The following is a 27,500-nucleotide window of genomic DNA, read 5'->3' on the forward strand; positions in this document are numbered from 1 at the left end:
TGCAGTGTGTGTTTCTCCAGTGTGTGTTTCTCCAGTGTGTGTTTCTCCAGTGTGTGTTTCTCCAGTGTGTTTCTCCAGTGTGTTTCTCCAGTGTGTGTTTCTCCAGTGTGTGTTTCTGCAGTGTGTTTCTGCAGTGTGTGTTTCTGCAGTGTGTGTTTCTGCAGTGTGTGTTTCTGCAGTGTGTGTTTCTGCAGTGTGTGTTTCTCCAGTGTGTGTTTCTGCAGTGTGTTTCTCCAGTGTGTGTTTCTCCAGTGTGTGTTTCTTCAGTGTGTGTTTCTTCAGTGTGTGTTTCTGCAGTGTGTGTTTCTGCAGTGTGTGTTTCTGCGGTGTGTGTTTCTGCAGTGTGTGTTTCTGCAGTGTGTTTCTCCAGTGTGTGTTTCTGCAGTGTGTTTCTCCAGTGTGTGTTTCTGCAGTGTGTGTTTCTGCAGTGTGTGTTTCTGCAGTGTGTGTTTCTGCAGTGTGTGTTTCTGCAGTGTGTGTTTCTGCAGTGTGTTTCTCCAGTGTGTGTTTCTCCAGTGTGTGTTTCTTCAGTGTGTGTTTCTTCAGTGTGTGTTTCTGCAGTGTGTGTTTCTGCAGTGTGTTTCTCCAGTGTGTGTTTCTGCAGTGTGTGTTTCTGCAGTGTGTGTTTCTCCAGTGTGTGTTTCTGCAGTGTGTTTCTCCAGTGTGTGTTTCTGCAGTGTGTGTTTCTGCAGTGTGTGTTTCTGCAGTGTGTGTTTCTGCAGTGTGTGTTTCTGCAGTGTGTGTTTCTGCAGTGTGTGTTTCTGCAGTGTGTGTTTCTGCAGTGTGTGTTTCTGCGGTGTGTGTTTCTCCGGTGTGTGTTTCTGCAGTGTGTGTTTCTGCGGTGTGTGTTTCTGCAGTGTGTGTTTCTGCAGTGTGTGTTTCTGCAGTGTGTGTTTCTCCAGTGTGTGTTTCTCCAGTGTGTGTTTCTGCAGTGTGTGTTTCTGCAGTGTGTGTTTCTCCAGTGTGTGTTTCTGCATTGTGTGTTTCTGCATTGTGTGTTTCTCCAGTGTGTGTTTCTGCAGTGTGTTTTTTCAGTGTGTGTTTCTGCAGTGTGTGTTTCTCCAGTGTGTGTTTCTGCAGTGTGTGTTTCTGCGGTGTGTGTTTCTCCGGTGTGTGTTTCTGCAGTGTGTGTTTCTGCGGTGTGTGTTTCTGCAGTGTGTGTTTCTCCAGTGTGTGTTTCTCCGGTGTGTGTTTCTCCGGTGTGTGTTTCTGCAGTGTGTGTTTCTCCAGTGTGTGTTTCTCCAGTGTGTGTTTCTCCAGTGTGTGTTTCTGCAGTGTGTGTTTCTCCAGTGTGTGTTTCTCCAGTGTGTGTTTCTCCAGTGTGTGTTTCTGCAGTGTGTGTTTCTGCAGTGTGTGTTTCTCCAGTGTGTGTTTCTCCAATGTGTTTCTGCATTGTGTGTTTCTCCAGTGTGTGTTTCTGCAGTGTGTTTCTCCAGTGTGTGTTTCTGCAGTGTGTGTTTCTCCAGTGTGTGTTTCTCCAATGTGTTTCTGCATTGTGTGTTTCTCCAGTGTGTGTTTCTGCAGTGTGTTTCTCCAGTGTGTGTTTCTGCAGTGTGTGTTTCTCCAGTGTGTGTTTCTCCAGTGTGTTTTTTCAGTGTGTGTTTCTGCAGTGTGTGTTTCTGCAGTGTGTGTTTCTCCAGTGTGTGTTTCTCCAGTGTGTTTTTTCAGTGTGTGTTTCTGCAGTGTGTGTTTCTGCAGTGTGTGTTTCTGCAGTGTGTGTTTTTGCAGTGTGTGTTTCTCCAGTGTGTGTTTCTCCGGTGTGTTTCTGCAGTGTGTGTTTCTCCAGTGTGTGTTTCTCCGGTGTGTGTTTCTCCAGTGTGTTTTTGCAGTGTGTGTTTCTGCAGTGTGTGTTTCTCCAGTGTGTGTTTCTGCAGTGTGTGTTTCTCCAGTGTGTGTTTCTGCAGTGTGTTTCTGCAGTGTGTGTTTCTCCAGTGTGTGTTTCTGCAGTGTTTCTGCAGTGTGTGTTTCTGCAGTGTGTGTTTCTCCAGTGTGTGTTTCTGCAGTGTTTCTGCAGTGTGTTTTTTCAGTGTGTGTTTCTCCAGTGTGTTTCTGCAGTGTGTGTTTCTCCAGTGTGTGTTTCTCCAGTGTGTTTTTTCAGTGTGTGTTTCTCCGGTGTGTTTCTGCAGTGTGTGTTTCTCCAGTGTGTTTTTGCAGTGTGTGTTTCTGCAGTGTGTGTTTCTGCAGTGTGTGTTTCTGCAGTGTGTTTCTGCAGTGTGTGTTTCTCCAGTGTGTGTTTCTCCAGTGTGTTTCTCCAGTGTGTGTTTCTCCAGTGTGTTTCTCCAGTGTGTGTTTCTGCAGTGTGTGTTTCTCCAGTGTGTTTCTCCAGTGTGTGTTTCTCCAGTGTGTGTTTCTCCAGTGTGTGTTTCTCCAGTGTGTGTTTCTGCAGTGTGTGTTCTCCAGTGTGTGTTTCTGCAGTGTGTGTTTCTGCAGTGTGTTTCTGCAGTGTGTGTTTCTCCAGTGTGTGTTTCTCCAGTGTGTGTTTCTCCGGTGTGTGTTTCTCCGGTGTGTTTCTGCAGTGTGTGTTTCTCCAGTGTGTGTTTCTCCGGTGTGTGTTTCTCCAGTGTGTTTTTGCAGTGTGTGTTTCTGCAGTGTGTGTTTCTCCAGTGTGTGTTTCTCCAGTGTGTGTTTCTGCAGTGTGTGTTTCTGCAGTGTGTTTCTGCAGTGTGTGTTTCTCCAGTGTGTGTTTCTGCAGTGTGTTTCTGCAGTGTGTGTTTCTCCAGTGTGTGTTTCTCCAGTGTGTTTCTGCAGTGTGTGTTTCTCCAGTGTGTGTTTCTCCAGTGTGTTTTTTCAGTGTGTGTTTCTGCAGTGTGTGTTTCTGCAGTGTGTGTTTTTGCAGTGTGTGTTTCTCCAGTGTGTGTTTCTCCAGTGTGTGTTTCTCCGGTGTGTTTCTGCAGTGTGTGTTTCTCCAGTGTGTTTTTGCAGTGTGTGTTTCTGCAGTGTGTGTTTCTGCAGTGTGTTTCTGCAGTGTGTGTTTCTCCAGTGTGTGTTTCTCCAGTGTGTTTCTCCAGTGTGTGTTTCTCCAGTGTGTTTCTCCAGTGTGTGTTTCTGCAGTGTGTGTTTCTCCAGTGTGTTTCTCCAGTGTGTGTTTCTCCAGTGTGTGTTTCTCCAGTGTGTGTTTCTCCAGTGTGTGTTTCTGTAGTGTGTGTTTCTGCAGTGTGTGTTTCTGCAGTGTGTTTCTGCAGTGTGTGTTTCTCCAGTGTGTGTTTCTCCAGTGTGTGTTTCTGCAGTGTGTGTTTCTCCAGTGTGTGTTTCTCCAGTGTGTGTTTCTGCAGTGTGTGTTTCTCCAGTGTGTGTTTCTCCAGTGTGTGTTTCTCCAGTGTGTGTTTCTCCAGTGTGTGTTTTTGCAGTGTGTGTTTCTCCAGTGTGTTTTTGCAGTGTGTGTTTCTGCAGTGTGTGTTTCTCCAGTGTGTGTTTCTCCAGTGTGTTTCTCCAGTGTGTTTCTCCAGTGTGTGTTTCTGCAGTGTGTGTTTCTGCAGTGTGTGTTTCTCCAGTGTGTGTTTCTCCGGTGTGTGTTTCTCCAGTGTGTTTTTGCAGTGTGTGTTGCTGCAGTGTGTGTTTCTGCAGTGTGTGTTTCTGCAGTGTGTGTTTCTCCAGTGTGTTTCTCCAGTGTGTTTCTCCAGTGTGTGTTTCTGCAGTGTGTGTTTCTGCAGTGTGTGTTTGTGCAGTGTGTGTTTCTCCAGTGTGTGTTTCTCCGGTGTGTTTCTGCAGTGTGTGTTTCTGCAGTGTGTGTTTCTGCAGTGTGTGTTTCTCCAGTGTGTGTTTCTCCGGTGTGTGTTTCTCCTGTGTGTTTTTGCAGTGTGTGTTGCTGCAGTGTGTGTTTCTGCAGTGTGTGTTTCTGCAGTGTGTGTTTCTCCAGTGTGTGTTTCTCCAGTGTGTGTTTCTGCAGTGTGTTTCTCCAGTGTGTGTTTCTCCAGTGTGTGTTTCTCCAGTGTGTGTTTTTGCAGTGTGTGTTTCTCCAGTGTTTCTCCAGTGTGTTTCTCCAGTGTGTGTTTCTGCAGTGTGTTTCTCCAGTGTGTGTTTCTCCAGTGTGTGTTTCTCCAGTGTGTTTTTGCAGTGTGTGTTTCTGCAGTGTGTGTTTCTCCAGTGTGTGTTTCTCCAGTGTGTTTTTTCAGTGTGTGTTTCTGCAGTGTGTGTTTCTGCAGTGTGTGTTTTTGCAGTGTGTGTTTCTCCAGTGTGTGTTTCTCCAGTGTGTGTTTCTCCGGTGTGTTTCTGCAGTGTGTGTTTCTCCAGTGTGTGTTTCTCCGGTGTGTGTTTCTCCAGTGTGTTTTTGCAGTGTGTGTTTCTGCAGTGTGTGTTTCTGCAGTGTGTGTTTCTGCAGTGTGTTTCTGCAGTGTGTGTTTCTCCAGTGTGTGTTTCTCCAGTGTGTTTCTCCAGTGTGTGTTTCTCCAGTGTGTTTCTCCAGTGTGTGTTTCTGCAGTGTGTGTTTCTCCAGTGTGTTTCTCCAGTGTGTGTTTCTGCAGTGTGTGTTTCTCCAGTGTGTGTTTCTCCAGTGTGTGTTTCTCCAGTGTGTGTTTCTGCAGTGTGTGTTTCTGCAGTGTGTGTTTCTGCAGTGTGTTTCTGCAGTGTGTGTTTCTCCAGTGTGTGTTTCTCCAGTGTGTGTTTCTGCAGTGTGTGTTTCTCCAGTGTGTGTTTCTCCAGTGTGTGTTTCTGCAGTGTGTGTTTCTCCAGTGTGTGTTTCTCCAGTGTGTGTTTCTCCAGTGTGTGTTTCTCCAGTGTGTGTTTTTGCAGTGTGTGTTTCTCCAGTGTGTTTTTGCAGTGTGTGTTTCTGCAGTGTGTGTTTCTCCAGTGTGTGTTTCTCCAGTGTGTTTCTCCAGTGTGTTTCTCCAGTGTGTGTTTCTGCAGTGTGTGTTTCTGCAGTGTGTGTTTCTCCAGTGTGTGTTTCTCCGGTGTGTGTTTCTCCAGTGTGTTTTTGCAGTGTGTGTTGCTGCAGTGTGTGTTTCTGCAGTGTGTGTTTCTGCAGTGTGTGTTTCTCCAGTGTGTTTCTCCAGTGTGTTTCTCCAGTGTGTGTTTCTGCAGTGTGTGTTTCTGCAGTGTGTGTTTTTGCAGTGTGTGTTTCTCCAGTGTGTGTTTCTCCGGTGTGTTTCTGCAGTGTGTGTTTCTGCAGTGTGTGTTTCTGCAGTGTGTGTTTCTCCAGTGTGTGTTTCTCCGGTGTGTGTTTCTCCTGTGTGTTTTTGCAGTGTGTGTTGCTGCAGTGTGTGTTTCTGCAGTGTGTGTTTCTGCAGTGTGTGTTTCTCCAGTGTTTCTCCAGTGTGTGTTTCTCCAGTGTGTGTTTCTGCAGTGTGTTTCTCCAGTGTGTGTTTCTCCAGTGTGTGTTTCTCCAGTGTGTGTTTTTGCAGTGTGTGTTTCTCCAGTGTTTCTCCAGTGTGTTTCTCCAGTGTGTGTTTCTGCAGTGTGTTTCTCCAGTGTGTGTTTCTCCAGTGTGTGTTTTTGCAGTGTGTGTTTCTGCAGTGTGTGTTTCTGCAGTGTGTGTTTCTCCAGTGTGTGTTTCTCCCGTGTGTGTTTCTGCAGTGTGTGTTTCTCCAGTGTGTGTTTCTCCAGTGTGTGTTTCTGCAGTGTGTCTTTCTGCAGTGTGTGTTTCTCCTGTGTGCGTTTCTCCTGTGTGTGTTTCTCCTGTGTGCGTTTCTCCTGTGTGCGTTTCTCCAGTGTGTGTTTCTCCAGTGTGTGTTTCTCCAGTGTGTGTTTCTGCAGTGTGTGTTTCTCCTGTGTGCGTTTCTCCTGTGTGTGTTTCTCCTGTGTGTGTTTCTCCTGTGTGCGTTTCTCCAGTGTGTGTTTCTCCAGTGTGTGTTTCTCCAGTGTGTGTTTCTCCAGTGTGTGTTTCTCCAGTGTGTGTTTCTGCAGTGTGTGTTTCTCCTGTGTGTGTTTCTCCAGTGTGTGTTTCTCCAGTGTGTGTTTCTGCAGTGTGTGTTTCTCCAGTGTGTGTTTCTGCAGTGTGCGTTTCTCCAGTGTGTGTTTCTCCAGTGTGTGTTTCTGAAGAGTGTGTTTCTCCATCTGCTCTCTCTGACACAGTTTCACAATCACTCTTGAACTGAGAAACAGACTGCCTGAAACCAACAAACACACACCCTGAGCCTGTCGCTGAAGACGAGGGTTTTCACACACATCTTTAACCCATACAGCAAAATACACACAAATAATTATAATGTGTGGCAGCAGTCAGAGGGATTCCTTCAGAATCAGGAGAGCTGCAATCTCCAATCCATAACAACCACACAAACAGAAAATAAAAGAAGAGTTGTGGTTCTCAGTTTATCCAGATGTGCAGTTGGTGCACACACACACACACACACACACACACACACACACACACACACACACACACCTCAGACAGATGTGGATGCTTCATTTCTGTTTGTAATCACTAGATCAATGCTTAATCAGCTGTTTTTATTAAATCTTACAGTTTAATGTGTCGTTAATTTCATCGTAATTATTCTGAAGTGTTATAGAAACATTATTTAGCGTGTAATTTAGATTATTAATGTACTTTTCCCCTTTTTTACATTGTTTTGTTCATTTAAAGGAGGTGTTTGAGCATTTAAATATACTGTAGATTTTCCTCTAGCTGCACTGGAGCATGATTCAGGCCCAGAATAAGGCAGATGTTTTATCTGTATGATTGTAATGAATGTTTTGATTGATCATAAAGTGAGTTCATCTGCTTTGTGTTAAACTCGATAGTTTGGCTAATGCCGGCTCTCCTGCGCTCTATAATCCGCTCTCCAGCACAGCGGCGGCTCTCAGAACACTCCAAACCCTGCAGGCGACGCTTCAACAGCTCTTCACACACACTTCATAAACTCAAGATGAAGATTTACATGGCAGACCCGTGTGTGTGTGACTCGGGCTGAACACACACATCCACTCCGGCATAATCACGGTCACCTCGTGTTATGCATATTTTGAATATATTGTCTGAAGGGGGCCGATTATGTCTGTTCATTACTGCAGTCAATCATCCCGCGGCTGAGGGATCCGCTCAAGTTTGTTCGTGTTTGGTTGATTAGAATAAACCCGTCTGTGTTTGACCGGCGCAGAGATCTCCAGATGTGTTTCTGCTGTCTAATGAATGGCTGCTCCCTAATTGCCGATAAATTCGTCACTGTGCTTTAATTGATGGTGATTGACTGAACTTTCCTCTGTGATGTGATTAGCCGGGCTTTATCAGAACTTGTGCTTTATATTGATCTGAATCAGTCTTATCTGCGTTTCCTCGTTCTGCAGTGAATCTGAGAGTCGCCATCTGTTTAGCTTCTGTGAAATTACAGATAAACCGGTTAGCGGACATCAGCCCATTGTCTGTTGTTTTGATAATCACGCTTAATAATCCTCGGCATCAATATGCTCTTTAAACCTGATTTGTGCGCTAAATGGAGTTAGCGGGAGCAGCGGAGCGCGTGCAGCTCCTGTAATGCTGTTAGCAGTGTTTGTGAAGCTGAACTCAGTCCCACATGAGCTGAAGAGCCGTTCAGCTTCATGCTGCATTCACACTCGCAGCGACTTTATTAACTATAACTATTGTCTGAGAGTGGATGAGTTAACGTGCTGCTGGAAAACACTAAAGATAAATAAATCAGTATATAACATGCTCAATCACAGAGGTGAACAAGAAAACAGTGTGTGCCGGACAGACGCTCGCTCTCCACTGAAACAAACACTCGCTCATAGTGTGAATGGGGTTTTAGAGGAGTGCGGACGCAAGAGTAACTGAGCATTACACTCAGTGTTCAGGTGTTCCGGGTCAGTGTTCAGGTGTTTGGGTCACTGTTTGAGTCAGTGTTTAGGTGTTCGGGTCAATGTTCAGGGGTCTCATGCATCAACACTGTGTACGCACAGAAACATTGTGTACGCCAGATTTCACGCTCACGTTTGGATTTACTAACGATGAACTGAACGTGAGGATGTGTGTTGGTCCACGCCAGCTTCATGTCTGGTGTACGTGTGTTTCTTGTGTGTGTTTGTTTTATTTCCATCGGCGACTCCTAGAGGCTGTTGTGTTAAACTGCACACTACACAGAATCTTTGAGCCGTGCGACGGCAGCCGTGTGTGACGGGATCATCCGCATGTCTAGCAGGAATATAAGGTATACAGTATACCATACAGTCGACCAGCCAGACATTAAAGCCCGATCTGCAGCGATCGCCGGTTTCCCCAGTGTAATCGGAGCGATCGACTGCACACACACACACTGCTATAAAGACGACATCTGAAGACGAATCTCCGGTCTACCTCCGACAGGAGCACCTCACACTCACACTCTGCCAAGTTTCTCTTCTTCTTGCTTTTGCCGTTGCTTTTTCATTTGGTTTTGCCAAAGTGGAGTCATTAGCATATTCATTAGGGGGAGGAGTCAGGGAGGGGTTTTGCGCTCGTGCACGTGCGCTCAGTTTCAGGTTAAGTCAGATGTAAGAGAGTATGTGCAGGATTCAGTGTACGCAGTGTTTCATACAGCTGAATTCTCTACTGCGTACACACATTACAGCTTTGTCTGTACACAATGTTGGAGTATGAGTCTGTACATTAGGCCCCTGGTGTTTGATTCAATGTTCAGATGTTTGGGTCACTGTTCAGGTTTTTGGGTTAGTGTTTTGGTGTTTGGTTTAGTGTTTGGGTTGGTGTTCATTTAATTGGGTCACTGTTTGAGTAAGTGCTTAGGTGGTAAGTTCAGTGTTCAGGTGTTTGGCTGAGTGTTTGGGTCAGTGCTTGGGTCAGTGTCAGGTTTATTAATCTGGGACACTAATTAAAGATCTGGGATCTGAGACAACTGGACTACTAGTAACACCACTGGGTCAATAGTGACAGATCAGAGTCTTTAATAACAGATATGGGCCACTAGAGAGAAGTGTAGGCTATTATGATCATCATTAGTTACTCACAGACACACACATGTGGATCTCCTGCTTATGTTTCAGTGTGTGCATGTGTGTGTACGTGCATGTGTGTGTTCAGAGAGCTGTACAGTGGATGCGGGCACTGATCACTGCCAGCGTCTCCATTTCACCCTTCATCCTTTACTGCTCCTCTCATCACAGAACAGACGGACTCAGACCCGTAACGGAGAATAGTGTCCAGCTACAGTGAAGATCAGCCATGAAAAGAGGATGATCTTAATCCTGCGCCGCCAGCGAGAGCCTTTAGAAACAGACGTGTGTATTATCTGAGGATGTGTGAGTCTCATTAATCGGCCATTGTATAGCACACAGACGAGATGAAACGACCCAGCGTGACCCAGCCTCCGCTTCTGCTGTTAGCCACACACACAGTCAGTGTTCAGTTAAACAAACACAGAATCCAGCAGACGCGTCGCTCCTGTAGGTCTGAATGGGGGAACGTGTAACATCAATATAGCGAATGAAGCCCCGCCTTCCAGTGCAGGAGCCAATCAGAGATGGCTATAGACTGAGGATCCTCTGGGGGAGGGGCTCAGAGCAGACGTGTGTTTAGGACAGTTTGTGCAGCTTCATTTAATCCGCTGGGGTCAGCAAACACTGGAATCCCAGCTTCACACACACACACACACACACACACACACACGAGCAGTACATCTACAGAGAGCTTCAGATCTCCGCTGTTAAACGACCCAACTACACTGGAGAACTGAAGCTCTCTGGCTCTCTGTATGAAAGGATAAGTGAAACTAGTTAAACACACACAGACATATGAACAGAGTCGCTGGAGGAGGAGATGGCCATCAGGAATAAGAGAAGAGCAGCGCGATCAGACGATCAATACTGTGTTGTGCATTAATCACACACACACGATCAATAACATTACTGAAGCCAATATATTCACACACATCAGTGAATAAACAGATGCAGACTCTGTGGTGAACGCTGATGCGCAGTGTGTGTGTGTGTGTGTGTGTGTGTGTGTGTGTGTGTGTTCAGGTCACCGTCTCCCTGTATAAGCGTGGTCCTCAGGGGTGGCTGGGTAAACCGATCATCGCCACGGCAACCATCCCGTCCAGCACACGTGTGATCTTCCGCATGCGTGGAGACGCGGCCGAATCCAGGATCCCGTGTGGAAGAATCCGCTCCATCACACTGAGCATCTGAACACACACTTACACACTCTCTCTCACACACACACACACTTACACACTCTCTCTGACTCTCTCTGATTCACACACACACACACACACTTAAGAGCTGCTTTATTTGAAGGAGAGCTGCTTTAATGCTCCGTCACTGCTAATAAACCTGATTTACTTTCCTAATCAGATCAATAACCTGCATTATTAGATGTGTGGATCTGAGCGCACACACACACACACACACACACTGGAGATCTGCATGTTGTGCTTTGGCTGTTGATTGTGACGGTGTTCAGGCGTGTTCAGTATGTTATGAACACACAGGTGTGACTTCCTCTCTCCGCTGATGGATCTGTTCAAGCTTTAGTCTTCATCTTGTGTTGTGATGCAGATCAATAAAGTGCAGATGTCTGTCTGTCCTGCTGAATCTGTGTCTTTGGGAACAGGAGAGTGTGTGCGTGTGTGTGTGTGTGTTCAGGAGCCACTGATCTAAACTCTCGCGGTGCCGCAGGACTCTCAGTCAGGTGAGTTCATGTTCTCTCACTCGTCTGTGTGTGTGTGTGTGTGTGTGTGTGTGTGTGTGTGTGTGTGTGCGCGTGTGTGAAGTATGAGGTGACGTCAACATTAACCCCTGTATGTAGAGTGAGGAACAGCAGCTGTAGATGATCATATCAGGGTCAGGTCTGCTGAAGGGGGATCTGGTGTGTTATGGAGACTCTAGATTATAGATCTGCTGAACACTGACACACATTGCTGCATCTGACAGGAGCTGTACTGCAGCCTCGGCTCGGTTCTCCTGCTGCAGATGAAGCCGGTCTGAGGGAAACGGGTCTGTACAGTTCTCCACCAGACAAAAGAGAAGAGGAGACTGTAAAGAGAGCTGATCAGAGCGGTGAGAGATGCCCACGAGCGGACTACCTCAGTGTGTGTGTGTGTGTGTGTATGATGATGTGATCACGTGTGTGTGTGTGTGTGTGTGTGAACTGCTCCGGGCTTCACCTGTTACTTGACACACCCACACCTGATCATCCAGAACTGCTTTTGGAGGTGTGAGACAGGAGCGCAGACGGATGCTGAACTAACATTGACACGAACACCCTCACACACACACACACACACACTTGTATCTGTCAGATCATCTGATCAGCAGAATCTACTGAGTTTGTTCTTATTAGTTTAGCTGTGACTCCGCTGATGTTCTGCTAATATCGTGTTGTGTTTGTTATTGTGTTGTTGTTAGCGTGCGGTTTTCTTCAGTGAAGTCCACGTCAGCGAGCGAAAGAGCAGATCACATCAGATCAGCAAACCCAGAGTCAGAGGAGTTAGCGACGACAGGTAACACACACACACAGCAGAGTAGTGCAGGAGTAACGCCTGATCGCCTCTGCAGAGTGTGTGGTGAGTTTGTTTGTGTGTGCATGAGTGTGTGTGTGTGTGTGTGTGAGAGAACGGTTGTGAATGTCCTGAAGTCATTAAGCAGATTAAATAAAGACACACAGATGTTGATGTTACATGAATAAAAAATGATTTATTTTCAGAACATAAAAACACACTGGAGAACAGAACACACACACACGCGCGCGCATGCACACATATATTAGACAGACAGAGTGGTGGAGGAGGTGTGTGTTCAGGGGTAATCACTGCAGCTCAGCCAATCACGTGGATCTGTGAACAAGAACACACACACACACACATCACATGAGCATGTAAAAACACACACGCACACACACACACAGCTTTTCTTACTCAAGCGTTGTCTTGTTTGTAGTCCAGATATCTAAACTCAGAAGCATCTTCTAGAGCAGGGGTTCCCAAACTTCAGCCTGCGACCCCAAAATAACACTGCCAGTGCCTCGTGACCCCCACATTCCTCTGATCAGGGCTCTGTTCTTCAGACCTGCTTAAGGCAGATCCTGGATCTGTTGATCTTGATAACTGATCTCTGGCTAATTTGGTTCCTCAACAAGTTCATGAATCAGATTAAAATGTGTGGATGAACTGATCTGAGATCTGTGTGTGTGGTGTAGGACTGATCTATTGATCCTCCACATCATGATCAGCAATGCAGTGATTGGCTGACGGTACAGCAGCGTGATGACATCATCTGATTAATATTCAGTTCTCCAGCGGAGCAGAATTACAGTAATTGGTAGTAAAGATTAAGCTAAATATCTGCTATAACTCTACATGTGCTGTGAGCTGCAGGCGCTACACTCTCATCACGCATGATTTTAATATGTTGACCAATCAGAGCTGACACAGCGCTATTCCAGCTAAGCTGAGCGGGAGAAAGAGGTTAACCAGCTGCTGCTGCGCTCCAGTGAGAAACCCGAATAGGAGAGCAGGAGGAGTATTCTGGGTTCAGGAGAGGGGATGTGCCACAGAGCAGGGTAACTTACAAGACTTGTGAAATTATTATTCCAACTAAATGTAGCAACACTACAACTCTGAACAGCGTCATGCATGATCAATACATGTCGACAGAGTCCATCAAAACAAACAAACGCACACAAAGCCAGCCCAAACAGACTGAACAAGTGTCCACTGTTCAAGCATTTGCAGGCGCCATGCCTTATGGGAAAGGGTCAGAACGGCACAGAGACATTATTGATGCCATAGTTTTGTTCTGCACTTCTTCTGCACTGAATGCATTCAGAACGTATGCATGTAGCCTGTTTGAACAAGCAAAAACAGTTACCAAAATCACAATATGATTATTTTATCCATATTGCTCAGCCCTAATACTGAACTTCAGCTCTGAACACTGGACTGACACCGTTTACATTCACTCTGATCTTCTGTGTGAAGCTGCTCTGACACATCTACACTGTACAAGCGCTACACAAATAAAGGGGAACTGAATATTATTCCTGAGCAGGTTTGAGCTCCCCAACTGTTGCTATGACAACAACTCTCAGATGAGTTTGACCAATGAAATGATCCTGGATCAGTCAGATCATCAATAACCAAATCCAGCTAATGGAGTAATCCACGTATGAAGAACAGACCCCTGGTTATAAATACACAACAATAGGCTAACATAAACACCAGCATATTGACAACACCACAACAGTCTAACAACCACATCATCATCATCATCATCGTCATGTATTAATTAGTTTAATTTAATATTAACCTCAGCTAAAGAGACCTGTGGACACGATGTTTTCATCATGAGACTGTTGTTGGTTTAGTTTTGGAGACTCAGAGGTGGTCCTCTATGTTCAGTCGTGCCCTGTGTTCATGTTTAATGTGTCTGACTGCCATAAAGGTGTTTAACGAGAGTTTAATCTGACCCGACAGCACTGCTGTTAATCTGACATAAACACACCGAACCTGAGAAAACGATAGAATCATCTCAAATAAAAACAGAATCCAGGCTGACGCATGTTATTATGGTTTATGTAACTGAACTGCTGTGTTTATCATCTGTGGGTTATGGATAAAACATGCTGATATTAATACTTTAATAACGTTTATTAGATAAAACGTGCTGATTTTAACAGTTTAATATCGTTTATTGGATAAAACATGCTGATATTAATAGTTTATTATCGTTTATTGGATAAAACATGCTGATATTTACAGTTTAATATCGTTTATTGGATAAAACATGCTGATATTAAGTTTAATATCGTTTATTGGATAAAACATGCTGATTTTAACAGTTTAATATCGTTTATTGGATAAAACATGCTGATATTTACAGTTTAATATCGTTATGGATGATGAAACATGCTGATATTAACAGTTAATATCGTTTATTGGATTAAAACATGCTGATATTAACAGTTTAATATCGTTTATTGGATAAAACATGCTGATATTAACAGTTTATATCGTTTATTGAATAAACATGCTGATTTTAACAGTTTAATATCGTTTATTGGATAAAACATGCTGATATTAACAGTTTAATATCGTTTATTGGATAAACATGCTGATATTAACAGTTTAATATCGTTTATTGGATAAAACATGCTGATATTAACAGTTTAATAAAGTTTATTATTGTTTATTGGATAAACATGCTGATATTAACAGTTTAATATCGTTTATTATTGTTTATTTGATAAAACATGCTGATATTAACAGTTTAATATCGTTTATTTGATAAAACATGCTGATATTAACAGTTTAATATCGTTTATTGGATAAAACATGCTGATATTAACAGTTTAATATCATTTATTGGATAAAACATGCTGATTTTAACAGTTTAATATCGTTTATTGGATTAAAACATGCTGATATTAACAGTTTAATATCATTTATTGGATAAAACATGCTGATATTAACAGTTTAATATCGTTTATTGGATAAAACATGCTGATATTAACAGTTTAATAACGTTTATTATTGTTTATTGGATAAAACATGCTGATATTAACAGTTTAATATCGTTTATTATTGTTTATTTGATAAAACATGCTGATATTAATAGTTTAATATCATTTATTGGATAAAACGTGCTGATTTTAACAGTTTAATATCGTTTATTGGATAAAACATGCTGATATTAATAGTTTATTATCGTTTATTGGATAAAACATGCTGATATTTACAGTTTAATATCGTTTATTGGATAAAACATGCTGATATTAACAGTTTAATATCGTTTATTGGATAAAACATGCTGATATTAACAGTTTAATATCGTTTATTGGATAAAACATGCTGATTTTAACAGTTTAATATCGTTTATTGGATAAAACATGCTGATATTTACAGTTTAATATCGTTTATTGGATGAAACATGCTGATATTAACAGTTTAATATCGTTTATTGGATAAACATGCTGATATTAACAGTTTAATATCGTTTATTGGATAAAACATGCTGATATTAACAGTTTAATATCGTTTATTGAATAAAACATGCTGATTTTAACAGTTTAATATCGTTTATTGGATAAAACATGCTGATATTAACAGTTTAATATCGTTTATTGGATAAAACATGCTGATATTAACAGTTTAATATCGTTTATTGGATAAAACATGCTGATATTAACAGTTTAATAAAGTTTATTATTGTTTATTGGATAAAACATGCTGATATTAACAGTTTAATATCGTTTATTATTGTTTATTTGATAAAACATGCTGATATTAACAGTTTAATATCGTTTATTTGATAAAACATGCTGATATTAACAGTTTAATATCGTTTATTGGATAAAACATGCTGATATTAACAGTTTAATATCATTTATTGGATAAAACATGCTGATTTTAACAGTTTAATATCGTTTATTGGATAAAACATGCTGATATTAACAGTTTAATATCGTTTATTGGATAAAACATGCTGATATTAACAGTTTAATAACGTTTATTATTGTTTATTGGATAAAACATGCTGATATTAACAGTTTAATATCGTTTATTATTGTTTATTTGATAAAACATGCTGATATTAATAGTTAATATCATTTATTGGATAAAACATGCTGATATTAACAGTTTAATATCGTTTATTGGATAAAACATGCTGATATTAACAGTTTAATATCGTTTATTGGATAAACATGCTGATATTAACAGTTTAATAACGTTTATTGGATAAAACATGCTGATATTAACAGTTTAATATCGTTTATTGGATAAAACATGCTGATATTAACAGTTTAATAACGTTTATTATTGTTTATTGGATAAAACATGCTGATATTAACAGTTTAATATCGTTTATTGGATAAAACATGCTGATATTAACAGTTTAATATCGTTTATTGGATAAAAACATGCTGATATTAACAGTTTAATATCGTTTATTAGATAAAACATGCTGATATTAACAGTTAATATCGTTTATTGGATAAAACATGCTGATATTTACAGTTTAATATCGTTTATTGGATGAAACATGCTGATATTAACAGTTTAATATCGTTTATTGGATAAAACATGCTGATATTAACAGTTTAATATCGTTTATTGGATAAACATGCTGATATTAACAGTTTAATATCGTTTATTGAATAAAACATGCTGATTTTAACAGTTTAATATCGTTTATTGGATAAAACATGCTGATATTAACAGTTTAATATCGTTTATTGGATAAAACATGCTGATATTAACAGTTTAATATCGTTTATTGGATAAAACATGCTGATATTAACAGTTTAATAAAGTTTATTATTGTTTATTGGATAAAACATGCTGATATTAACAGTTTAATATCGTTTATTATTGTTTATTTGATAAAACATGCTGATATTAACAGTTTAATATCGTTTATTGGATAAAACATGCTGATATTAACAGTTTAATATCGTTTATTGGATAAAACATGCTGATATTAACAGTTTAATATCATTTATTGGATAAAACATGCTGATTTTAACAGTTTAATATCGTTTATTGGATAAAACATGCTGATATTAACAGTTTAATATCATTTATTGGATAAAACATGCTGATATTAACAGTTTAATATCGTTTATTGGATAAAACATGCTGATATTAACAGTTTAATATCGTTTATTGGATAAAACATGCTGATATTAACAGTTTAATAACGTTTATTATTGTTTATTGGATAAAACATGCTGATATTAACAGTTTAATATCGTTTATTATTGTTTATTTGATAAAACATGCTGATATTAATAGTTTAATATCATTTATTGGATAAAACATGCTGATATTAACAGTTTAATATCGTTTATTGGATAAAACATGCTGATATTAACAGTTTAATATCGTTTATTGGATAAAACATGCTGATATTAACAGTTTAATACGTTTATTATTGTTTATTGGATAAAACATGCTGATATTAACAGTTTAATATCGTTTATTTGATAAAACATGCTGATATTAATAGTTTAATAACGTTTATTATTGTTTATTGGATAAAACATGCTGATATTAACAGTTTAATATCGTTTATTATTGTTTATTTGATAAAACATGCTGATATTAACAGTTTAATATCGTTTATTGGATAAAACATGCTGATATTAACAGTTTAATAACGTTTATTATTGTTTATTTGATAAAACATGCTGATATTAACAGTTTAATATCGTTTATTATTGTTTATTTGATAAAACATGCTGATATTAACAGTTTAATATCGTTTATTGGATAAAACATGCTGATATTAACAGTTTAATAACGTTTATTATTGTTTATTGGATAAAACATGCTGATATTAACAGTTTAATATCGTTTATTATTGTTTATTTGATAAAACATGCTGATATTAATAGTTTAATATCGTTTATTGGATAAAACATGCTGATATTAACAGTTTAATATCGTTTATTGGATAAAACATGCTGATATTAACAGTTTAATAACGTTTATTATTGTTTATTGGATAAAACATGCTGATATTAACAGTTTAATATCGTTTATTTGATAAAACATGCTGATATTAATAGTTTAATAACGTTTATTATTGTTTATTGGATAAAACATGCTGATATTAACAGTTTAATATCGTTTATTATTGTTTATTTGATAAAACATGCTGATATTAACAGTTTAATATCGTTTATTTGATAAAACATGCTGATATTAATAGTTTAATAACGTTTATTATTGTTTATTTGACTTTTGGAAATCACCAAGCGACCCCGTCATTGTCCCGCAGCCCCCACTTTGGGAACCCCTGTTCCAGACACACACACACACACACACACACCCATCTGCATATCTGACAGACACATGCATCTGAACAGGAGCATCACTGAACACACACACACTCAGCCTCTGCTTGTGTGTGTGACTCACTTGGGCTTGGTCTCTGCGTCGGTGACCTGGCGGATGAACACAGCGTCAGCGGGGTGTGAGACGTCCCCCAGCTCCTGCATGTATGAGGAGGCGATGGCCAGCAGAGAGCCGTCCGTGCTGAAGGACAGAGAGGCGATGCTGCTGGGGTACCGGTGGAACTGACACAGCCGCTTCTTATTGAACGGGTCCCAGATGTTGACGAAACCGTCTGAACCACCTACACACACACACACACACACACACACACACACACACACACACACACACACACACACAGTCTTTTATAAGGTACCTGTTATACAGGAATCCCTTCTATGCATTGACTGATGAACTGCAGTGTGTGTGTGTGTGTGTGTACCGGTGGCGAAGGTGTTGTGTACGCTGTGGAAGGAGATGGCGTTGACCGGATACACCTGCTCGATGCCGTTCTCCTTCAGTCTGTGGCACTTGAAGGCGTATTTCTTCTTCTGCACCTCCAGACTGGGGTCCAGATACTCCACAGCCACACGGCCCTCGATGGAGCTCAGCACGTAGCCCTGAACACACACACACACACACACACACACACACACACACACACACACACAACAGTTTCAGTGGTTGCATTGACTTCAGGACTGCAGTGTGAGCGGTGCGTGCGCTGTGTGTGTGTGTGTGAGACCTGTTTGTTGGGGAAGGCCCGTATGCAGCGCGTCTGGTACTTGAGGCTGGACTCACGGCGCTGCTGCACGTACCCCATGTTCCTCAGATCCCACACCAGCACACGCCGACCCGCCGTCCCCACGATCAGACGATCCCCCGCCACGGAGAGAGTGTACACCTGACGGAGAGAGAGTGTGTGAGTGTCTGTGTGTGTGTGAGAGAGTCTATGTGTGTGCGTGTGTGTGTGTTCACCTTCTCAGGCTGTGTGAATGTGCCGGCGTTGCAGGGTGTGCGCGGGTCCCAGAGCCGCACCGACTGATCCCAGCTGCCCGTCACCAGAACATTGACCTCCGGGCAGAACTCCACACAGCGGATCGGGGCGTCGTGCGTGCCCACGATAGTGTCTACACACACACACACACACACTCTGAGCTGTGTTCATGTCTCTGATCTTCACATTCTGTCTGTCCTTCATCAGATACTAGTGGAGTGTGTCCCAAATCACAGTATAGTTAATGAGTGCCCACAGTCCCCGACGGCCCAGTCAGACTGCAGATCTGTGCTCACTCTAACAGCTGATCTTACCCACAATACACTGCACGGAATTAGATTAAAACTACAAACATGGCGGATACGCTAGGCTAGGCAGAGCGGCTCAGGTACAGACGTGTGAATGATGATGGATATCTGGCCTACTGGACTAGGAGTAACCCTCATGTGCTGTTCTGGTGGATCTGCAGCACGACTGAGCTTCTGTGAGGAGCTGTTCACACACATACACAACACGCTTCAGTCTGCAGTATGTGTGTTAAGCGCAACAGACGCCGTCACACTCACCCTGATCTGTGTTTAGGTCATGAGTCTTCAGCTGACTGTCCAGACCACCGCTCCACGCATGGGTCGGGTCCTGAAACACACACACACACAGTCAGTCAGAGTCTCCAGTGTGTATTGTGCAGTGTGTGATTGGGACGCGCCCTACAGAGAAAGCGCAGTCCAGCACGGGCGCCAGGTGCTGGTACTTCATCCTCATGCTGTTGGCGCTGGCGTCGTAGAGCCGCACGGAGCCGTCCCAAGAGGACACCAGCAGGAACTGAGCGGAGGACGGGCTGAACTTCACTGCTGAGACGCTGTCCTCCGGGCCCTGCGCCAGCTTAAACTCATTCGCTCCGGTCATCTGCGCACACAGACACACACACACACACACACAGACACACACGGGTTCATTACTAGACACTCAAGGGCACTCGCTGACCACTGCACTACTCTCCAGACCCTCAGTAGAGCTCCATCATTACAGACCCTCTCTACTCTTCAGCAGAGCTGCAGGATACTGGAATAATCTGATACTGGGATGTGAACAGAGTTTCAGACGACAGTGAGCAGCTCAGTCTGATGGAGAGTCTGACAGTACTCAGGTGGAGAAATTCAATACTCACAGTGCAAAAATAATGCTTTCTGACTTAGTTTAGTCTCGTTTCTATTCTGAAGATCAATAATACAGTTCAGTTCTCACCGTCAGAACAAAAGACAGAAAATGGAGAGTTCTGCAGTGTGAGGAGTGAAATAATCAGGTTTTCACTCTGAAATGTGAATATTTAGACTGGAAACTAGACAAAAACTGCAAATAAGAAATGTTTTTACATGAATCATATAAAGTCCAAATAAATACAGAGACTGAATCCAGTTCTGCAGCTCTAATCCAGACTGAACACTGCAGATCTGTGTGAGGTGACTATTGCAGATGCACACACTGCCAGATCCATGCTGAAACCATATATTGTGCAGCCCTACTCTCAACAGACCCTCACTAGTGCTCTTATCATAACACAGACCCTCAGTAGTGCATTATTCATAACACAAACTCTTACTAGAGCACTAATCAGACCGTCACTAGTGCTATTCTCATCACAGACCCTCACTAGTCTACTAATTAGAGCATCACTAGTGCACTATTCATAAGACACCCTCACTAGTCTACCAGTTTAACCCTCAGTAGTGCTCTCGTCATAACACAGACCCTCACTAGTGCACTACTCCAGCTGGACCACTGAACCGAGAATGAACACAGGAGAGAAAGAAACAGAACCCCCCCCCCCTAACAGCTCCCCACAGCTGGACTCCCTTCAGCACCGGCGTGTTCCTCTGAGCTGTGGATCCGGACTCTCGCTGCTCTTATAATCACTCCCGCGCTGCTCAGAGCTGAAGCAGGCCAATAATCCTCTCTCAGACACTAAGATGGTCTATTATTAATAATAATAATGATATTATGATGACGCTGTCGTGCTAAATGCGTGTTAGCTCTCACCGTGCCGCTGTTCTCTGCTGCTGCTCTGCCGCTCATCTGTGCTCAATTTGATTGGCTGGGTTCACAACAGAGCTCTGCTCTCATTGGCCCGTTTCAAAAGACAGTCCAACGGTCTTTACTGCTGACTGGTTACGCGCATTAACTTCCGGGCGCGAACGAGGACACGAAACAACAAATCACCGCGAGATGTGACGTGTTTCCGGCGGCGCATCAGGCGTTTGATCGACAGTTCAGGTGTGGATTAAATCTGTCAGGTTTAGTGAGTGTTATTTCCGTTAAACGGAGAGACCGACAGGCGGAGAGGAGCCGCCGCGACTCCCCTCAGCTGAGAGCTTCAGCCGTTACTGCCGTTAGCGCAGCTCCTGAGGACTGAGGAGGACTCCGGTGTTCAGTTTAATGATCAATAATGCTCCTCAGTGTTGGAAAACTCTTATTCTGACCCTAAAACGCTGATAATGACCCAACACCTGTGTTATTATGATAAATGACTCAATTCTGAGTTAATAGATATTAACCCACAGCTGTTACTGCTTCAGTTTCACAGAGAATCATCATTATTATTATTAATTATTACAATAATCCGCCTTTCAGTCGCTTATTTAACCATATTTGATCATTTCCGGGTAATTCAGACATTATCCGAATATTTACCTGTTATTTACCTTTATCTAGCCTACGTGTCACCGGTTTCATAAGCGTTATTAAGTCTGAATCAGATTATTATTATTTTATAATTATTATAATTATTATCATTATCATTATTTTATTATTATTCAATTCAATTCCCCTTTATTTGTATAGCGCTTATACAATGTAGATTGTGTCAAAGCAGCTTCACATAGAAGGTCACAGTAAATAGGAACAGTGTAGTTCAGTTTGTAGTGTTTAAGTTCAGTTCAGTTGAGCTCAGTTCAGTGTGGTTATTATTATTATTATTATTTTATTATTATTATTATTATTATTTTACTCTTCTTATTATTATTATCATTAATATTATTATTTTATTCTTCTTATTATTATTATCATTAATATTATTATTATTATGTCATTATTATCATTATTATTATTATTTTATTGTTATTATTATTGTTATTATTATTTTATTATTGTCATTATTATTATTATTTTATTATTATTATTATTATCATTATTTTATTATTATTATTATTATTTGGTTATTTTAATCAATCACTTTTACAATAAAACTAAACGAAATATAAAATTAAAGCACACATTAGTCTATTCCTGCAATTTCCCGACATTCCAAAACATTTACAGGTGAAACCTAATAGCGTATATAAATCTCCGATCATTGAAATAAACCTACAGCTGATTAAATGCCTCATTACATTATATTTTATTTTATTATATTTTATAGAGTGATTCTGCATTATGACTCCGTCATTAATCTGCTGAGCGGATCAGATGGTTATTTACGCGGAATATTATATGAATTACATTATTAATTTAGGAGACACTTCTGTCTAAAGCGACTCACAAATGAGTCTAAAATAAGCGATTATTACCATTACAGCGCATCAGTGTGTCTGGATGATGATCATAATGAATTAATCAGAGCAGGATAATAAAATAAGTAAATCTAAATAAATAATAACACAATATAAACTCAGATATGCTGTAGCTGCAGAAGTGCTCATAGTCTGACTGATGTAGTTATACAGCTGGAGAATTCCTGCATGTGTTAGCTGATGATGTTTATGAGGAGGTTTTAATAAACGCGTCGCGAATTGCGGGATTATTGAGGGATTAATTTAGGCGATTTTACAGGTAAACATTTCATTAAACACAATGAGAATAATCTAAATAATTCTGCTTTTATAAGGCACAGACTCAACCCCTCTCCTGATGAAAACATTACTGATCATCTTAAACATCCGAGCTAATCTAAACACCATAAAGATGACGGCTGAACGGCTGATTAATAATAATGATCAAGAGCATGGTGAACATGTAGGGTTAAAATGATGTCTGGGTGATTTTCATCCGACAATAACCCAGCGCTGATCATTTCACCCGTTAAAGGAAAATAACCCAGACTCCCGACACCGATGAACACACGCGCTTTATTAAAGCACACACACGCACACACACACACACACACACACACACACACACTTAATCAACATTTATAATTGTTGGAAATCACAGATAACACAAACATGCTTCATAATTCATCTTTTCAGACAATTAAATATTTACCACGTGGACATTTACTGAGTAAAGACGGTAAACCTGCTGGGTTATTTTAACCGCTGGGTCAAATAATGCACCTAATAGTTAAATACAACGCAATAGTTGAGCTTAAAAATATAATTAAACTTTATTAATAAAATAATCCAACCTTATCCATAATAATCCTACATTTGACTCAGCGTTGGGTTAAAAGAACCCAGCATGTTGTAAGCTGAGAGAACAGGTTTGAGAGTCCTGACCGCGTGTCCTCTGAGGGAGACAGCAGAGCTCCAGCATTCACTTATCATCACTGACGGACACTGAACACACAGGAGCAGACACATGTACCTCTGATCTCTGACAATCACAACACAAACACCTGAAGACCCGATGATGATGATGAGGAGGATGATGAAGATCTGCACCTGTTGGCGCATGCGCGACTCTCCAGAAAATAAAGACCGTACTGAAGCCGTGTGTCCAGCTCAGGTGTGCTCCTCTGACAGGTGACTGAGTCCTCACACGGGTCTGATCAGCGGGTGCGGGTAGTAAAGCGCGTGCTCGTGGTAGATGACGGGCACTCGCACGACCCTGTGCGCGTGGCTGAGGCTGGCGGACTCGAGCTCGGCCGCGATCTGGCGTTTCCACTTGTTCCTGCGGTTCTGGAACCAGATCTTGACCTGCGTCTCTGTGAGGTGCAGTGATGCGGCGAGGCCGGCGCGCTCAGAGCTGCTCAGGTAGCGCTTCAGGTCAAAGGTGGACTCCAGCTGGAACACCTGCGCGCGCGAGAACACGGTGCGAGTCTTCTTCTTCCGGCAGAGCTTCTTCACCTGCGCTCGAGGCTCCTCACAGTCACTGTCCTCCAGCGGAGCTTCTTCATCATCATCATCATCCTCAGCGCTGGGCCCCGGGGCCGCACAGTCCGGCTGCAGTGTGTCTGCGGGGGCCCTGCGGATGCCTGACACACACACACATGCACACACACACACACACACACACACACACACACACACACACACACACAGAGTCAAACATACTGATCATAACTCTGGTCTGACATATCTGAAGTCAGCTCAGACTGTCCAGTGTGTGTGTGTGTGTGTGTGTGTGCGTGTGTGTGTGTGTGCTCACCAGCGGGTGTCTCCGGGGCTCCAGCGCAGCACCAGGGCCCCAGCCGCAGGAAGCCCAGCTCCGGCACTCTGCAGATGGGCACCGGCGGGCGCTCTGGCCTGCTCAGCAGGTTCTGGATGGAGAATGGAGAGTCTTTCAGTTTCTCTTCCATCAGGAGAGAAGAAGAGGAGGAGGAGGAAGAGTCACACACACACACACACTCCTCAGAGGACCAGCAGCAGAATGAGGAGACACACACTGCTGGACAGACAAGAGGAACACCGGGAGGAGGAGTGTGTGTATAGAGAGAGAGAACACTGGGAGGAGGGAGAGAGGTGTGTGTGTGTGTGTGTGTGTGTGTGTGTGCGTGTGTGTGTGTGTGTGTGTGTGTGTGTGTGTGTGTGTGTGTGTGTGTGTGTGTTTGTGAGATTTGGTTTCTGCCAAACTTTCTGACATGAAATCTGATGAAATAATCTAATTGTAAATGATCTCGACATGTTTTGATCTATAATCTGATCATTTCTTTAGGTTAATCAATTATTGCCTAATCAAAACTACACTGAGCTGCTGTAAACCAATGAGGGGTTAAGTTGATCTTGACCGTTTTAACCCAGCTGTTGGGTTACAGCAGTTGAGTGTATGACAGGTGTTTTAGAGATGTTCTGCAGCAGGTCAGTAGATTATGCATGCAGGGTCAGCACGCGCCTGATGCTCTGCTGTTTAACCTCTACAGCAGGGGGATTCAGTCTGTCATGGGGGGCAGTTCATCCCACATGAGGGTCTGGAGAGATGTGCCTGAGTGATGAGTAGGTCCACACTGAATCTGTGTGCAGAACTCTGCAGATATTCAGCCCATCATTAATACAGTTTATTTACTGGAGTAAATGTGTGTAAATCTATATTTATTCAGTTTTTATATTAATTACAGTAATATTATTGACTAATATGAACATGTTGATCTGATTTATGAACAATACAGTGTGTACAGTCATATTTCAGTATATTATATGAGAGACTTGCTTTGTTCACCAAAACTAAAGTTCACTAAAGTGAATCTAATTGGATTTGCATTTTAAACATTAAATAAAAGTTAAAAAGAGATGATTTTTATTTCATATATTAATGTTTTAGTTATGAGACTCTCAAAATAACTCCGCAGATTTTTACTGAATTTCTCCGCAGATTCTGGCCCTCGTGATGACCCTACAGCAGTATAAGAGCCCATCTGCTGTATTTGTGCTCTTTAAGACCCCCATGTTGGCTTTTTCTCCATTATAATGTTAATATACTGTATTCTGACACTACATAACATCACTGCACTGTACAATGTGGCTTTATTACACACATATTCAGATAAAAGCAGAGCATTGCTGAAGCATTCAGACACAGTCATATGTTGTTTAGAGCTGCATAACCATTATAGATGCAGCAATTATAGATTTCGCTTGTATGATTATATAGTGTGAAGAATAATCATGGTTTATCACGCCTAATGTAAATGTAAGCTTTATATTAAGTGAGTATTTAAATGATCTGTTGTGATCATCTGCGTTCACACACACACATAATCATTTGAATCATTCATCTAGCATATCTTTTCTTTATATTGCACTGAACGCCGCGCACAGGTCTCACCGCTACAGCGTCAGATGTTTTCTGCTCGGTGCGTCTGAGCGCGTTACTCTGCTTGCGCGCGCATATTGGCGTTTACTCTAATACTGGAAATAACGAATAAAGACTCGATATGTGAAATAAGCTCGGAACTTTACACTCGCGCACATGTGGCTTAACTCTGTTTAGTTACAGCAGTGTGGTTCCGTGTAACAGAAGCGCAGTGTTGAGACGTCTTTAAGCTTCAGTGTCCAGGTGTTCTCGGCTGCTCACCCGCGTAATGTCAGGTGTCCCACTCTCTGCGCAGGCTTTAACTGCAGCTCACGGCACTTCCTCACTCCAGCGGCCGCTTTTCCACTGAGCTTCATCTCTTTCTGATGTCTCGGTCAGGCTAATGGAGGGCCGGAACAGATTACCTCACGGGCCGCCAATAGAACAGCCCTGCTCTAGTGTTGCGTGCAAAGCTGTTGCAAACAATTTATTTGTGTTGAATTTAAACAAACAAATTAAATTGAGCAATGTTCAACTTAATTTGGTTGTTTAAATTCAGCCCAAATAAATTGATTACAACCACTTAACGTAAAAATTGAGTAAATCCAAGGAATCATCTCTGAATATTTTTTTTTTCAGTGTGGAGAAGATGCTGGTTTATTGGGTTAAATACCGAAAACACAACCATTGGGTTAGAAAGTGTCTTTAAATGTACGTAAAAAGTTAACCCAACATTGAGTTTGGCCAAATTTGACCCAGTGTTGGATTGGAGGAACAAACTATATGTAGTGCACTGAAATCTGCTGCTGATCAGTGAAGAGTCACTCAACAGAGACTCCAGCCTGCCGCACTCATCAACACAGCAGCAGCAGCGCGGGCTCAGGTCTGTAGCCCAGTGTGTGTGTGTGTGTAAAACACAAATAACTTACTAAATAATAGAAACGACACACTTCACATTATATTTAATTTTATTTCAGAATAGAATTATACAGTTTAAAACAAACATTGATGATTAACAGAGTTTATAGTGGAATAACTCGTATAAACTCACGCAGAGCTGCTGTTAGTAATGTCTCACGCGGACATATTGGCTGTGTTATGAACACTGCATTGATCACCGCGCTCATCTGTGTTTATATCAGTGCACTGGCGCCCTCTAGCGACTGCAGGAGTAACACATCCGCGCAGACTCCACACTGATAACACGATCAACTTTATTGAACACCGGAACATGAATCAAACACAGACGCTGAGCAGAACAACACAACTGGAGGAAGAGTGGACATTATTCCCCCCCACAAATGACTCCAGAGCACAGGGGTCAAACTCAGCTCCTGGAGGGCTGCAGCTCTGCACAGTTCAGCTTTAACCCTAATGAAACACACCTGATCAGACTATTGGAGTCCTTCAGGCTTGTTTGAGACCTACAGGTGATTGTGTTGAAGCAGAGCTCGAACTAAACTGCTGCGGCCCTCCAGGAGCTGAGTGTGAGCCCTGCTGTAGAATTAAACTCGCGATCCTCTGCTGCCCCCTGCTGTTAACAGCACAACACACACACACACACACCAGTCATCTGTAAGGCACAGGCTCCATCAGGAACTCTAATTTAAACCCACATCTAGTGTTAAAATGATTCAGAGACCCGCTGTGACACTAAACACACACACACACACACACACACACACACACACACACACACACACAGAGCAGTGTATTGAACACAGGCAGGAACACGGTAAAGTGCATGAATTCAGAAGCGCACAGATGGAGTGTGTTTATGCTGTGATCATGAGAGTGTGTGTTAAATAATCAGCAGGGCTATCCGCTGTACTCGTGGTCGATCATCTTGGCCATGGTGCTCA

At 42.0% G+C, this 27,500-nt stretch overlaps 4 protein-coding genes across 6 annotated transcripts in view; 1 reads left to right on the forward strand and 3 right to left on the reverse strand.

The window, feature by feature from the left end:
* Positions 1-10,462, forward strand: part of si:zfos-911d5.4 (uncharacterized) — a 15,482-nt gene extending 5,020 nt beyond the window's left edge. For both annotated transcript variants that reach the window (XM_056469662.1, XM_056469661.1), the window contains exon 7: positions 9,886-10,462. In XM_056469662.1, coding sequence (XP_056325637.1) covers positions 9,886-10,053 — 168 coding nt within the window. In that variant the 3' untranslated portion in view covers positions 10,054-10,462. The remainder of the gene's footprint in view (positions 1-9,885) is intronic.
* A 1,107-nt stretch (positions 10,463-11,569) lies between these two features.
* Positions 11,570-20,844, reverse strand: bub3 (BUB3 mitotic checkpoint protein). 2 transcript variants are annotated; one of them, XM_056470038.1, is made up of 8 exons: positions 20,734-20,844; positions 19,408-19,602; positions 19,263-19,332; positions 18,678-18,829; positions 18,445-18,603; positions 18,142-18,319; positions 17,784-18,000; positions 11,570-11,699 (listed from the first exon to the last, which is right to left on the reverse strand). In XM_056470038.1, the coding sequence occupies exons 1-8, from the start codon at positions 20,767-20,769 to the stop codon at positions 11,690-11,692; spliced, it is 1,017 nt and encodes a 338-aa protein (XP_056326013.1). In that variant the 5' UTR covers positions 20,770-20,844; the 3' UTR covers positions 11,570-11,689. The 2 variants fall into 2 exon arrangements, with proteins under 2 accessions (XP_056326013.1, XP_056326014.1); XM_056470039.1 differs by lacking the exon at positions 20,734-20,844 and adding an exon at positions 20,529-20,704.
* A 2,480-nt stretch (positions 20,845-23,324) lies between these two features.
* hmx3b (H6 family homeobox 3b) lies at positions 23,325-24,261 on the reverse strand. Its single transcript, XM_056470022.1, has 2 exons — positions 24,058-24,261; positions 23,325-23,884 (listed from the first exon to the last, which is right to left on the reverse strand). Exons 1-2 carry the CDS (start codon positions 24,206-24,208, stop codon positions 23,445-23,447), a joined length of 591 nt encoding a protein of 196 aa, XP_056325997.1. The 5' UTR covers positions 24,209-24,261; the 3' UTR covers positions 23,325-23,444.
* A 2,327-nt stretch (positions 24,262-26,588) lies between these two features.
* Positions 26,589-27,500, reverse strand: part of acadsb (acyl-CoA dehydrogenase short/branched chain) — a 5,864-nt gene continuing 4,952 nt past the window's right edge. Inside the window, exon 11 of the mRNA XM_056468960.1 lies at positions 26,589-27,500. This exon is cut by the window's right edge and continues 33 nt beyond it. Within this exon, the coding sequence (XP_056324935.1) occupies positions 27,457-27,500 (44 nt within the window). The 3' untranslated portion in view covers positions 26,589-27,456.

The sequence above is a fragment of the Danio aesculapii genome, chromosome 12 (genome assembly GCF_903798145.1).
Source record: "Danio aesculapii chromosome 12, fDanAes4.1, whole genome shotgun sequence".
NCBI classification, from domain to species: domain Eukaryota; kingdom Metazoa; phylum Chordata; class Actinopteri; order Cypriniformes; family Danionidae; genus Danio; species Danio aesculapii.